At 43.1% G+C, this 14839-nt stretch overlaps 1 protein-coding gene across 1 annotated transcript in view; it reads right to left on the bottom strand.

The window, feature by feature from the left end:
• Nucleotides 1-2181: 2181 nt before the first annotated feature.
• The window catches only part of RAB10 (RAB10, member RAS oncogene family), a gene marked incomplete in the record, with an annotated part of 271938 nt that continues 259280 nt past the window's right edge, over nucleotides 2182-14839 (bottom strand). Inside the window, 1 exon segment of the mRNA XM_053709475.1 lies at nucleotides 2182-2703. Coding sequence (XP_053565450.1) covers nucleotides 2620-2703 — 84 coding nt within the window.

The following is a 14839-nucleotide window of genomic DNA, read 5'->3' as shown; positions in this document are numbered from 1 at the left end:
AAAAAGCTGAAGTATTAATGCTCACAAGAGCACTTACTCTGGTCAGCGGATTACATTTTGAATTAAAATCTCTTCATTATACATTGAGATGTTCCGGTGATATTTTCTAGTCAACGTTTTACAAAAATTCTAAGCTATAAGTCACTATGAAGTATGGGTAACATGTCCGTTTATGTATCCTTTAGCTCAGTACTATGCCACCCACACCGAGTACTGCAGATGCTAGAGTTACTGTGCAATCAGAAAATAGAATGAAAGACAAGTGAGTAACTTAAAGGGACAGTCTAGTCCAAAATAAACTTTCATGATTCAGATAGGGCATGTAATTTTAAACAATTTTCCAATTTACTTTTATCACAAATTTTGCTTTGTTCTCTTGGTATTCTTAGTTGAAAGCTTAAACTAAGAGGTTCATATGCTAATTTCTTAGACCTTGAAGGCCACCTCTTTTCCAAATGCATTTTAATAGTTTTTCACCACTAGAGGGTGTTAGTTCATGTGTTTCATATAGATAACACTGTGCTCATGCACGTGAAGTTATCTGGGAGCAGGCACTGATTGGCTAAACTGCAAGTCTAACAAAAGAATTGAAATAAAGGGGCAGTTTGCAGAGGCTTAGATACAGGGTAATCACAGAGGTTAAAAGTATATTATTATAACTGTGTTCGTTATGCAAAACTGGGGAATGGGTAATAAAGGGATTATCTATCTTTTAAAACAATAAAAATTCTGGTGTAGACTGTCCCTTTAAGCAAATGGTGCAGGGTTCAATTGGATATGACAGAGGCTGACACAAATTATAAGCAGCTTGTTATACAGATTTCATGATTAAGGATTAGTAAAAGCATTATTTCCTTAACACAACAGCCTACCTAACGGATACAAGTAGTAACTTAGTTACGTGTGACAGATTGGGCTGACCGGTCGCTGCTTCACACTGTGGTGAGACAGAATCTGTGACTCAGATGATGCTGACTAGGTCTGCTTGACACAGAAAGCTGATAGGCTGCTTGATTCCTCAACTGCCAGAAAAAAGCTGGACCCCCATACTATGCACTGTAGCCCTTTCTGGCAGTCATGAGTTTAACCTACTGCAATGCTAGAAAGCATCAGTCTTCTATAACTGGTTATGCATAGGTATAAGTGATGTCTGCAGCGCTTCAGACAATCCTAGACACAAACACAGGGTAATGAGTCTTAATTTTAATGATGACTTTCGTTAGAGCCTCCGTTGGGCAAAATGACCCTGTGGTACATTCTATGTTACAAAAGACCATTTGTATTTAAGGCACAGGACTACTCTCTTGCATGAACATAGGGCCTTGACCCCATAAAGACAAAGCGACTCACAAATAGCTTAAAGGGAAATAAGTGTAAACATAAAATACGATTTCATCAGAGAATTTAAACAAATGCCAATTTTAAATGTTTAACCCTTAGAAAAGGAAAACACAAAGCTAGGACATTAAACCTCTCCTGCTTTGTGAAAAAATATTGCTCTGTCCAAAGCTCTGAAGTAGGCTAGAAAGCAAACTCTGTAACCTGCAAATCAATAGCTAGTTAAGGAAGCATTTATAAACCTAGGTTACGGGTTTGGCTTCTTGGTATCTCTAAGGAGCATAGGACAACACTTAATTTTCACACAATAGCAAGATGCTAAATGTCCTTTAAAGTTGGGCCACCCATGAGCAGTGCAACACAGCTCCTGAGAAACACATAGCCTATCAGGAGTGGTATACATAAGAATCAACCAATCAAATCACATCCTTCTCAAAGATAGCATAGGTGCATGGCTCCTGCTAAGCATGTGTAGAACAATGAGAAAGGGAATTCATCTACAAATACATTGCTGTAACAAAATGTCACGGTAACTATAGATTGACCTTCATAACTAAGATGTTCTAATGCAGTGTCTAATACTTAACACAAGGCACATTTTGAACCTTTTCTTATACAAAAGAGCACCACTGTTCCAGGCATAAAAGAGGGTCTAATTTCAGCCTTTGGATAACATCACCTCAGTACGTAAGTTTATACCATATAGGAATTCCAGCACAATAGTTTGTATGTGATTACAGTATCAGTATGTGAAACGCTAATGTTCCTACCACTTCACGCAGAAAAAGAAATAAACAATCCTTTACCAAGAACACACAACATTCACATATACAAAAGAAAGGCTTAAGTCTAACATTTATTGTACAACTTTCGTTCTTTTCCAGGAGTAGTTGCAATGATTTCTGTAATTGGCTCATGGGTTTTCTTTGTTTTAGTAGTGATAAGAACCAGGGGTATTATGAAAAACCAAAATGTAGTGACAATGTAGCTTTAAAATGATATATGTCACAAACATGATTTATTTACGTGTGTGTGTGCGTGTTTTTTTTCCATTTTCTATACACATTTTGAGAAAATGATACCAGCAAGCATACTTTAGATGAGAGGAGAATGGGAGAAAATTCTTGTTAATATGATAGGAGGGCCAAGGAAACATTCATTTTATAGGTTAAAATGGAGGGGGTGGGTAAGAGGGGCAAGTGGTTTATGTTGCAGGTAGGAAGGGGAGGGAAGCATAAGGGGGTGGGGACAGTGGATGGTAATGTCGCAAACAAAAGACGCTCAACAACATTTGCTCTTCCAGCCCGTGACGCCGCCCCCGCTGCTGATATCTACATTTTCACTGTTGGGTTCTTTAACTGGAGTCTGCAAAAGAAACATTTAAGATTGATATTAGCAATAGTTTATTAACTGAGTACACAAACACAAGATTTCTAACAATGCTTCAGTACTACATGAAGATGCCAGTTGGAATCACGTCTTAACCATTGCTACTCACTGCAACCTTCTCTTGCAGCCAAGTGGTTAACACCCTAAACTGTGAGCCAATGAGACATTCTAATACAACTATATGATACAGAATGTAAGGTGTGCATTACTGATCCTAGATAATTGGGTTTAACCCTTACAAAGCATTGTAGTGCCACATCAAACCCAGCTAAGGAATAGCAGGCCTTGTGATAGTCTCTCCTGGCTGTGTTCTGCATGACAGCAGCAGGGGTTAAAGACACATTAGCGGAGGTCAGCAATACAATAATTACACATAAGTAATAAAGCAAATGCTTTAGCAGTAACATTGCAGAATATATAACTGATAAGACCCCTTTAAATCATGAAGTAAATAACTCTCAAAAGGGGCATTAATAATTTATATCAGTAAAGTCTGCATTGTTTTGCGGTCCGTAGTTATGAATGGCATTCATTAAGTTTTCGTGTAAAACGGTCAGTTATCCTAGAGATTTATTTTTAATATTTGGAGGATGAATATGGGCAAATGTTTAAAAGAACCGTACCAATTGCTCATGAGCCCACCTAATTCATGAGACAGCTGATAAAGACTACTTTAAAAACGGGACATAAGAATACATTTTTGTAAGCATAGTATTGAGTTTATTTTATACCTCCCTCTAGTCAGGTTAAAATATAGCTTTCACTGCATTCCAGTGTTGAACATGTGCAGAAACTCTCCTTCAAATACCTGCAGTGAAACCTAGGTTCCAAAATGGTGGCACACTTTTAGAGGGAGGTGCATGACGTGTATTTAGTGTTTAATGTCCCTTTAAGATTGCTATTACTGAGGGCTTTAGTAAAACAGAATACAAGGATATAAGACAAAATAACAGTATGCTGTATAGCACAAGTTTACATTTGTGAAGCAAAAAAATATTGGACATTTTGGAGCCCTTTAAAGACATCTCTATAACTGAACCTGATCTATTTTATTTTAGCTGCTCTTACTGAGACAGCAAACGACTAGATGTGAAGCTTGAACGGTGGGATAAAACAGAATTTATGTTTACCTGATAAATTTCTTTCTCCAACGGTGTGTCCGGTCCACGGCGTCATCCTTACTTGTGGGATATTCTCTTCCCCAACAGGAAATGGCAAAGAGCCCAGCAAAGCTGGTCACATGATCCCTCCTAGGCTCCGCCTACCCCAGTCATTCGACCGACGTTAAGGAGGAATATTTGCATAGGAGAAACCATATGGTACCGTGGTGACTGTAGTTAAAGAAAATAAAATATCAGACCTGATTAAAAAAACCAGGGCGGGCCGTGGACCGGACACACCGTTGGAGAAAGAAATTTATCAGGTAAACATAAATTCTGTTTTCTCCAACATAGGTGTGTCCGGTCCACGGCGTCATCCTTACTTGTGGGAACCAATACCAAAGCTTTAGGACACGGATGAAGGGAGGGAGCAAATCAGGTCACCTAAATGGAAGGCACCACGGCTTGCAAAACCTTTCTCCCAAAAATAGCCTCAGAAGAAGCAAAAGTATCAAACTTGTAAAATTTGGTAAAAGTGTGCAGTGAAGACCAAGTCGCTGCCCTACATATCTGATCAACAGAAGCCTCGTTCTTGAAGGCCCATGTGGAAGCCACAGCCCTAGTGGAATGAGCTGTGATTCTTTCGGGAGGCTGCCGTCCGGCAGTCTCGTAAGCCAATCTGATGATGCTTTTAATCCAAAAAGAGAGAGAGGTAGAAGTTGCTTTTTGACCTCTCCTTTTACCTGAATAAACAACAAACAAGGAAGATGTTTGTCTAAAATCCTTTGTAGCATCTAAATAGAATTTTAGAGCGCGAACAACATCCAAATTGTGCAACAAACGTTCCTTCTTTGAAACTGGTTTTGGACACAGAGAAGGTACGATAATCTCCTGGTTAATGTTTTTGTTAGAAACAACTTTTGGAAGAAAACCAGGTTTAGTACGTAAAACCACCTTATCTGCATGGAACACCAGATAAGGAGGAGAACACTGCAGAGCAGATAATTCTGAGACTCTTCTAGCAGAAGAAATCGCAACTAAAAACAAAACTTTCCAAGATAATAACTTAATATCAACGGAATGTAAGGGTTCAAACGGAACCCCCTGAAGAACTGAAAGAACTAAATTGAGACTCCAAGGAGGAGTCAAAGGTTTGTAAACAGGCTTGATTCTAACCAGAGCCTGAACAAAGGCTTGAACATCTGGCACAGCTGCCAGCTTCTTGTGAAGTAATACCGACAAGGCAGAAATCTGTCCCTTCAGGGAACTTGCAGATAATCCTTTTTCCAATCCTTCTTGAAGGAAGGATAGAATCCTAGGAATCTTAACCTTGTCCCAAGGGAATCCTTTAGATTCACACCAACAGATATATTTTTTCCAAATTTTGTGGTAAATCTTTCTAGTCACAGGCTTTCTGGCCTGAACAAGAGTATCGATCACAGAATCTGAGAATCCTCGCTTCGATAAAATCAAGCGTTCAATCTCCAAGCAGTCAGCTGGAGTGAAACCAGATTCGGATGTTCGAACGGACCCTGAACAAGAAGGTCTCGTCTCAAAGGTAGCTTCCAAGGTGGAGCCGATGACATATTCACCAGATCTGCATACCAAGTCCTGCGTGGCCACGCAGGAGCTATCAAGATCACCGACGCCCTCTCCTGCTTGATCCTGGCTATCAGCCTGGGGATGAGAGGAAATGGCGGGAACACATAAGCTAGTTTGAAGGTCCAAGGTGCTACTAGTGCATCCACTAGAGCCGCCTTGGGATCCCTGGATCTGGCCCCGTAGCAAGGAACTTTGAAGTTCTGACGAGAGGCCATCAGATCCATGTCTGGAATGCCCCACAGGTGAGTGACTTGGGCAAAGATTTCCGGATGGAGTTCCCACTCCCCCGGATGCAATGTCTGACGACTCAGAAAATCCGCTTCCCAATTTTCCACTCCTGGGATGTGGATAGCAGACAGGTGGCAGGAGTGAGACTCCGCCCAAAGAATAATTTTGGTTACTTCTTCCATCGCTAGGGAACTCCTTGTTCCCCCCTGATGGTTGATGTACGCAACAGTCGTCATGTTGTCTGATTGAAACCGTATGAACCTGGTCCTCGCAAGCTGGGGCCAGGCCTGGAGCGCATTGAATATCGCTCTCAGTTCCAGAATATTTATCGGTAGAAGAGATTCTTCCCGAGACCAAAGACCCTGAGCTTTCAGGGATCCCCAGACCGCGCCCCAGCCTATCAGACTGGCGTCGGTCGTGACAATGACCCACTCTGGTCTGTGGAACATCATCCCTTGAGACAGATTGTCCAGGGACAGCCACCAACGGAGTGAGTCTCTGGTCCTCTGATTTACTTGTATCTTCGGAGACAAGTCTGTATAGTCCCCATTCCACTGACTGAGCATGCACAGTTGTAATGGTCTTAGATGAATGCGCGCAAAAGGAACTATGTCCATCGCCGCCACCATCAACCCGATCACTTCCATGCACTGAGCTATGGAAGGAAGAGGAACGGAATGAAGTATCCGACAAGAGTCCAGAAGCTTTGTTTTTCTGGCCTCTGTTAGAAAGATCCTCATTTCTAAGGAGTCTATAATTGTTCCCAAGAAGGGAACCCTTGTTGACGGGGATAGAGAACTCTTTTCCACGTTCACTTTCCAGCCGTGAAATCTGAGAAAGGCCAGGACAATGTCCGTGTGAGCCTTTGCTTGAGGAAGGGACGACGCTTGAATCAGAATGTCGTCCAGGTAAGGTACTACTGCAATGCCCCTTGGTCTTAGCACCGCTAGAAGGGACCCTAGTACCTTTGTGAAGATCCTTGGAGCAGTGGCTAATCCGAAAGGAAGCGCCACGAACTGGTAATGTTTGTCCAGGAATGCAAACCTTAGGAACCGATGATGTTCCTTGTGGATAGGAATATGTAGATACGCATCCTTTAAATCCACCGTGGTCATAAATTGACCTTCCTGGATGGAAGGAAGGATAGTTCGAATGGTTTCCATCTTGAACGATGGGACCTTGAGAAATTTGTTTAAGATCTTGAGATCTAGGATTGGTCTGAACGTTCCCTCTTTTTTGGGAACTATGAACAGATTGGAGTAGAACCCCATCCCTTGTTCTCTTAATGGAACAGGATGAATCACTCCCATTTTTAACAGGTCTTCTACACAATGTAAGAACGCCTGTCTTTTTATGTGGTCTGAAGACAACTGCGACTTGTGGAACCTCCCCCTTGGGGGAAGTCCCTTGAATTCCAGAAGATAACCCTGGGAGACTATTTCTAGCGCCCAAGGATCCAGAACATCTCTTGCCCAAGCCTGAGCGAAGAGAGAGAGTCTGCCCCCCACCAGATCCGGTCCCGGATCGGGGGCCAATATTTCATGCTGTCTTGGTAGCAGTGGCAGGTTTCTTGGCCTGCTTTCCCTTGTTCCAGCCTTGCATTGGTCTCCAAGCTGGCTTGGCCTGAGAAGTATTACCCTCTTGCTTAGAGGACGTAGCACCTTGGGCTGGTCCGTTTTTACGAAAGGGACGAAAATTAGGTCTATTTTTTGCCTTGAAGGGCCGATCCTGAGGAAGGGCGTGGCCCTTACCCCCAGTGATATCAGAGATAATCTCTTTCAAGTCAGGACCAAACAGCGTTTTCCCCTTGAAAGGAATGTTTAGTAGCTTGTTCTTGGAAGACGCATCAGCCGACCAAGATTTCAACCAAAGCGCTCTGCGCGCCACAATAGCAAACCCAGAGTTCTTAGCCGCTAACTTAGCCAATTGCAAAGAGGCGTCTAGAGTGAAAGAATTAGCCAATTTGAGAGCATTGATTCTGTCCATAATCTCCTCATAAGGAGGAGAGTCACTATCGAGCACCTTAAGCAGTTCATCAAACCAGAAATATGCGGCTGTAGTGACAGGGACAATGCATGAAATGGGTTGTAGAAGGTAACCCTGCTGAACAAACATCTTTTTAAGCAAACCTTCTAATTTTTTATCCATAGGATCTTTGAAAGCACAACTATCCTCTATGGGAATAGTGGTGCGTTTGTTTAAAGTAGAAACCGCTCCCTCGACCTTGGGGACTGACTGCCATAAGTCCTTTCTGGGGTCGACCATAGGAAACAATTTTTTAAATATGGGGGGAGGGACGAAAGGAATACCGGGCCTTTCCCATTCTTTATTAACAATGTCCGCCACCCGCTTGGGTATAGGAAAAGCTTCTGGGAGCCCCGGCACCTCTAGGAACTTGTCCATTTTACATAGTTTCTCTGGGATGACTAAATTTTCACAATCATCCAGAGTGGATAATACCTCCTTAAGCAAAATGCGGAGATGTTCCAATTTAAATTTAAATGTAATCACATCAGATTCAGCCTGCTGAGAAATGTTCCCTAAATCAGTAATTTCTCCCTCAGACAAAACCTCCCTGGCCCCCTCAGATTGGGTTAGGGGCCCTTCAGAGATATTAATATCAGCGTCGTCATGCTCTTCAGTAACTAAAACAGAGCAGCCACGCTTACGCTGACAAGGGTTCATTTTGGCTAAAATGTTTTTGACAGAATTATCCATTACAGCCGTTAATTGTTGCATAGTAAGGAGTATTGGCGCGCTAGATGTACTAGGGGCCTCCTGAGTGGGCAAGACTCGTGTAGACGAAGGAGGGAATGATGCAGTACCATGCTTACTCCCCTCACTTGAGGAATCATCTTGGGCATCATTGTCATTATCACATAAATCACATTTATTTAAATGAATAGGAATTCTGGCTTCCCCACATTCAGAACACAGTCTATCTGGTAGTTCAGACATGTTAAACAGGCATAAACTTGATCAGAAAGTACAAAAAACGTTTTAAAATAAAACCGTTACTGTCACTTTAAATTTTAAACTGAACACACTTTATTACTGCAATTGCGAAAAAACATGAAGGAATTGTTCAAAATTCACCAAATTTTCACCACAGCGTCTTAAAGCCTTGAAAATATTGCACACCAATTTTGGAAGCTTTAACCCTTAAAATAACGGAACCGGAGCCGTTTTAAGCTTTAGACCCCTTTACAGTCCCTGGTATCTGCTTTGCTGAGACCCAACCAAACCCAAAGGGGAATACGATACCAAATGACGCCTTCAGAAGTCTTTTATAAGTATCAGAGCTCCTCTCACATGCGACTGCATGCCATGCCTCTCAAAAACAAGTGCGCAACACCGGCGCGAAAATGAGACTCTGCCTATGCTTTGGGAAAGCCCCTAAAGAATAAGGTGTCTAAAACAGTGCCTGCCGATATTATTAAATCAAAATACCCAGAATAAATGATTCCTCAAGGCTAAATAAGTGTTAATATCAATCGATTTAGCCCAAAAAAAGTCTACAGTTTAAATAAGCCCTTGTGAAGCCCTTATTTACAATCGTAATAAACATGGCTTACCGGATCCCATAGGGAAAATGACAGCTTCCAGCATTACATCGTCTTGTTAGAATGTGTCATACCTCAAGCAGCAAGAGACTGCAAACTGTTCCCCCAACTGAAGTTAATTGCTCTCAACAGTCCTGTGTGGAACAGCCATGGATTTTAGTTACGGTTGCTAAAATCATTTTCCTCATACAAACAGAATTCTTCATCTCTTTTCTGTTTCTGAGTAAATAGTACGTACCAGCACTATTTGAAAATAACAAACTCTTGATTGAATAATGAAAAACTACAGTTAAACACTAAAAAACTCTAAGCCATCTCCGTGGAGATGTTGCCTGTACAACGGCAAAGAGAATGACTGGGGTAGGCGGAGCCTAGGAGGGATCATGTGACCAGCTTTGCTGGGCTCTTTGCCATTTCCTGTTGGGGAAGAGAATATCCCACAAGTAAGGATGACGCCGTGGACCGGACACACCTATGTTGGAGAAAAACAATTTATGCTTACCTGATAAATTTATTTCTCTTGTAGTGTATCCAGTCCACGGATCATCCATTACTTGTGGGATATTCTCCTTCCCAACAGGAAGTTGCAAGAGGATCACCCACAGCAGAGCTGCTACATAGCTCCTCCCCTCACTGCCATATCCAGTCATTCGACCGAAACAAGACGAGAAAGGAGAAACCATAGGGTGCAGTGGTGACTGTAGTTTAATTAAAATTTAGACCTGCCTTAAAAAGGACAGGGCGGGCCGTGGACTGGATACACTACAAGAGAAATAAATTTATCAGGTAAGAATAAATTATGTTCTCTTGTTAAGTGTATCCAGTCCACGGATCATCCATTACTTGTGGGATACCAATACCAAAGCTAAAGTACACGGATAATGGGAGGGACAAGGCAGGAACTTAAACAGAAGGAACCACTGCCTGTAGAACCTTTCTCCCAAAAACAGCCTCCGAAGAAGCAAAAGTGTCAAATTTGTAAAATTTTGAAAAGGTGTGAAGCGAAGACCAAGTCGCAGCCTTGCAAATCTGTTCAACAGAGGCCTCATTTTTAAAGGCCCAGGTGGAAGCCACAGCTCTAGTAGAATGAGCTGTAATCCTTTCAGGGGGCTGCTGTCCAGCAGTCTCATAGGCTAAGCGTATTATGCTCCGAAGCCAAAAGGAGAGAGAGGTTGCCGAAGCTTTTTGACCTCTCCTCTGTCCAGAGTAAACGACAAACAGGGCAGATGTTTGACGAAAATCTTTAGTAGCCTGTAAGTAAAACTTCAAGGCACGGACTACGTCCAGATTATGCAAAAGACGTTCCTTCTTTGAAGAAGGATTAGGACACAATGATGGAACAACAATCTCTTGATTGATATTCCTGTTAGAAACCACCTTAGGTAAAAACCCAGGTTTGGTACGCAGAACTACCTTGTCTGAATGAAAAATCAGATAAGGAGAATCACAATGTAAGGCAGATAACTCAGAGACTCTTCGAGCCGAGGAAATAGCCATCAAAAACAGAATTTTCCAAGATAAAAGTTTAATATCAATGGAATGAAGGGGTTCAAACGGAACTCCCTGAAGAACTTTAAGAACCAAGTTTTTAAGCTCCACGGGGGAGCAACAGTTTTAAATACAGGCTTAATCCTAACCAAAGCCTGACAAAATGCCTGGACGCCTGGAACTTCTGATAGACACTTGTGCAAAAGAATAGACAGAGCAGAGATCTGTCCTTTTAAAGAACTAGCTGATAAGCCTTTGTCCAAACCCTCTTGGAGAAAGGACAATATCCTAGGAATCCTAACCTTACTCCATGAGTAACTCTTGGATTCACACCAATAAAGATATTTACGCCATATCTTATGGTAGATTGTCCTGGTGACAGGCTTCCGAGCCTGTATTAAGGTATCAATGACTGACTCGGAGAAGCCACGCCTTGATAGAATCAAGCGTTTAATCTCCATGCAGTCAGTCTCAGAGAAATTAGATTTGGATGATTGAAAGGACCTTGTATTAGAAGGTCCTTTCAATCATCCAGAGGCAGAGTCCATGGTGGAAGAGATGACATGTCCACTAGGTCTGCATACCAGGTCCTGCGTGGCCACGCAGGCACTATCAGAATCACTGATGCTCTCTCCTGTTTGATTTTGGCAATCAGTCGAGGGAGCAGAGGAAACGGTGGAAACACATAGGCCAGGTTGAAGAACCAAGGAGCTGCTAGAGCATCTATCAGTGTTGCTCCCGGGTCCCTGGACCTGGATCCGTAACAAGGAAGCTTGGCGTTCTGGCGAGACGCCATGAGATCCAGTTCTGGTTTGCCCCAACGATGGACCAGTTGAGCAAACACCTCCATATGGAGTTCCCACTCCCCCGGATGAAAAGTCTGATGACTTAGAAAATCCGCCTCCCAGTTCTCTACGCCTGGGATGTGGGATCGCTGACAGGTGGCAAGAGTGAGACTCTGCCCAGCGAATTATCTTTGAAACTTCTAACATCGCTAGGGAACTCCTGGTTCCCCCTTGATGGTTGATGTAAGCCACAGTCGTGATGTTGTCCGACTGAAATCTGATGAACCTCAGTGTTGCTAACTGAGGCCAAGCTAGAAGAGCATTGAATATTGCTCTTAACTCCAGAATATTTATTGGGAGGAGTTTCTCCTCCTGAGTCCACGATCCCTGAGCCTTCAGGGAGTTCCAGACTGCGCCCCAACCTAGAAGGCTGGCAACTGTTGTTACAATCGTCCAATCTGGCCTGCGAAAGGTCATACCCTTGGACAGATGGACCCGAGAAAGCCACCAGAGAAGAGAATCTCTGGTCTCTTGATCCAGATTTAGTAGAGGGGACAAATCTGAGTAATCCCCATTCCACTGACTTAGCATGCATAATTGCAGCGGTCTGAGATGCAGGCGCGCAAATGGCACTATGTCCATTGCCGCTACCATTAAGCCGATTACTTCCATGCACTGAGCCACTGACGGGCGTGGAATGGAATGAAGGACACGGCAAGCATTTATAAGTTTTGATAACCTGGACTCCGTCAGGTAAATTTTCATCTCTACAGAATCTATAAGAGTCCCTAGGAAGGAGACTCCTGTGAGTGGTGATAGAGAACTCTTTTCCACGTTCACTTTCCACCCATGCGACCTCAGAAATGCCAGAACTATCTCTGTATGAGACTTGGCAATTTGAAAGCTTGACGCCTGTATCAGGATGTCGTCTAGATACGGAGCCACCGCTATGCCTCGCGGTCTTAGAACCGCCAGAAGTGAGCCCAGAACCTTTGTAAAAATTCTCGGGGCAGTGGCCAACCCGAATGGAAGAGCTACAAATTGGTAATGCCAGTCTAGAAAGGCAAACCTTAGGAACCGATGATTATCTTTGTGAATCGGTATGTGAAGGTAGGCATCCTTTAATTCCACTGTGGTCATGTACTGACCCGCTTGGATCATGGGTAGGATGGTCCGAATAGTTTCCATTTTGAATGATGGAACTCTGAGGAATTTGTTTAAGATCTTTAGATCCAAGATTGGTCTGAAGGTTCCCTCTTTCTTGGGAACCACAAACAGATTTGAATAAAATCCCTGTCCTTGTTCTGTCCGCGGAACTGGATGGATCACTCCAATTACTAGGAGGTCTTGCACACAGCTTAGGAATGCCTCTTTCTTTATCTGGTTTGCTGATAACCTTGAAAGATGAAATCTCCCTTGTGGAGAAGAAGCTTTGAAGTCCAGAAGATATCCCTGAGATATGATCTCCAACGCCCAGGGATCCTGAACATCTCTTGCCCACGCCTGGGCGAAGAGAGAAAGTCTGCCCCCCACTAGATCCGTTTCCGGATAGGGGGCCGTTCCTTCATGCTGTCTTGGGGGCAGCAGCAGGCTTTCTGGCCTGCTTGCCCTTGTTCCAGGACTGGTTAGGTTTCCAGGCCTGTCTGGAATGAGCAACAGTTCCCTCTTGTTTTGAAGCGGAGGAAGTTGATGCTGCTCCTGCCTTGAAATTTTGAAAGGCACAAAAATTAGACTGTTTGGCCTTTGATTTGGCCCTGTCCTGAGGAAGGGTATGACCCTTGCCTCCAGTAATGTCAGCAATAATTTCCTTCAAGCCAGGCCCGAATAAGGTCTGCCCCTTGAAAAGAATGTTAAGTAATTTAGACTTTGAAGTCACGTCAGCTGACCAGGATTTAAGCCATAGCGCCCTACGCGCCTGGATGGCGAATCCGGAATTCTTAGCCGTTAGTTTAGTCAAATGAACAATGGCATCAGAAACAAATGAGTTAGCTAGCTTAAGCGTTCTAAGCTTGTCAATAATTTCATTCAATGGAGCTGTCTGGATGGCCTCTTCCAGGGCCTCAAACCAGAATGCCGCCGCAGCAGTGACAGGTGCAATGCATGCAAGGGGCTGTAAAATAAAACCTTGTTGAATAAATATTTTCTTAAGGTAACCCTCCAATTTTTTATCCATTGGATCTGAAAAAGCACAACTGTCCTCAACCGGGATAGTGGTACGCTTTGCTAAAGTAGAAACTGCTCCCTCCACCTTAGGGACCGTCTGCCATAAGTCCCGTGTAGTGGCGTCTATTGGAAACATTTTTCTAAATATAGGAGGTGGGGAAAAGGGCACACCGGGTCTATCCCACTCCTTGCTAATCATTTCTGTAAGCCTTTTAGGTATAGGAAAAACGTCAGTACACACCGGCACCGCATAGTATCTATCCAGCCTACACAATTTCTCTGGAATTGCAACTGTGTTACAGTCCTTCAGAGCAGCTAATACCTCCCCAAGCAATACACGGAGGTTCTCAAGCTTAAATTTAAAATTAGAAATCTCTGAATCAGGTTTCCCCGAGTCAGAGATGTCACCCACAGACTGAAGCTCTCCGTCCTCATGTTCTGCATACTGTGACGCAGTATCAGACATGGCTCTAACAGCATTTGCGCGCTCTGTATCTCTCCTAACCCCAGAGCTATCGCGCTTGCCTCTTAATTCAGGCAATCTAGATAATACCTCTGACAGGGTATCATTCATGATTGCAGCCATGTCCTGCAAGGTAATCGCTATGGGCGTCCCTGATGTAATTGGCGCCATATTAGCGTGCGTCCCCTGAGCGGGAGGCGAAGGGTCTGACACGTGGGGAATAACTTCCCCCTCGACAGAACCCTCTGGTGATAATTCTTTTATAGATAAAGACTGATCTTTACTGTTTAAGGTGAAATCAATACATTTAGTACACATTCTCCTATGGGGCTCCACCATGGCTTTCAAACATAATGAACAAGGTTCCTCTGTGTCAGACATGTTTAAACAGACTAGCAATGAGACTAGCAAACTTGGAAAACACTTTAAAACAAGTTTACAAGCAATATAAAAAACGTTACTGCGCCTTTAAGAAACACAAATTTTCCCAAATTTTGAAATAACAGTGAAAAAATGCAGTTACACTAACGAAATTTTTACAGTGTATGTAACAAGTTAGCAGAGCATTGCACCCACTTGCAAATGGATGATTAACTCCTTAATACCAAAAACGGAATAACAAATGACAAAAACGTTTTTTAAACAGTCACAACAACTGCCACAGCTCTACTGTGGCTTTTTACCTCCCTCAAGCCTTTTGAGCCCTTCAGAGAAGTCCTG

Source organism: Bombina bombina, chromosome 4, assembly GCF_027579735.1.
Source record: "Bombina bombina isolate aBomBom1 chromosome 4, aBomBom1.pri, whole genome shotgun sequence".
Lineage (NCBI taxonomy): Eukaryota > Metazoa > Chordata > Amphibia > Anura > Bombinatoridae > Bombina > Bombina bombina.
This window is presented reverse-complemented; position numbering and strand designations above follow the sequence as displayed.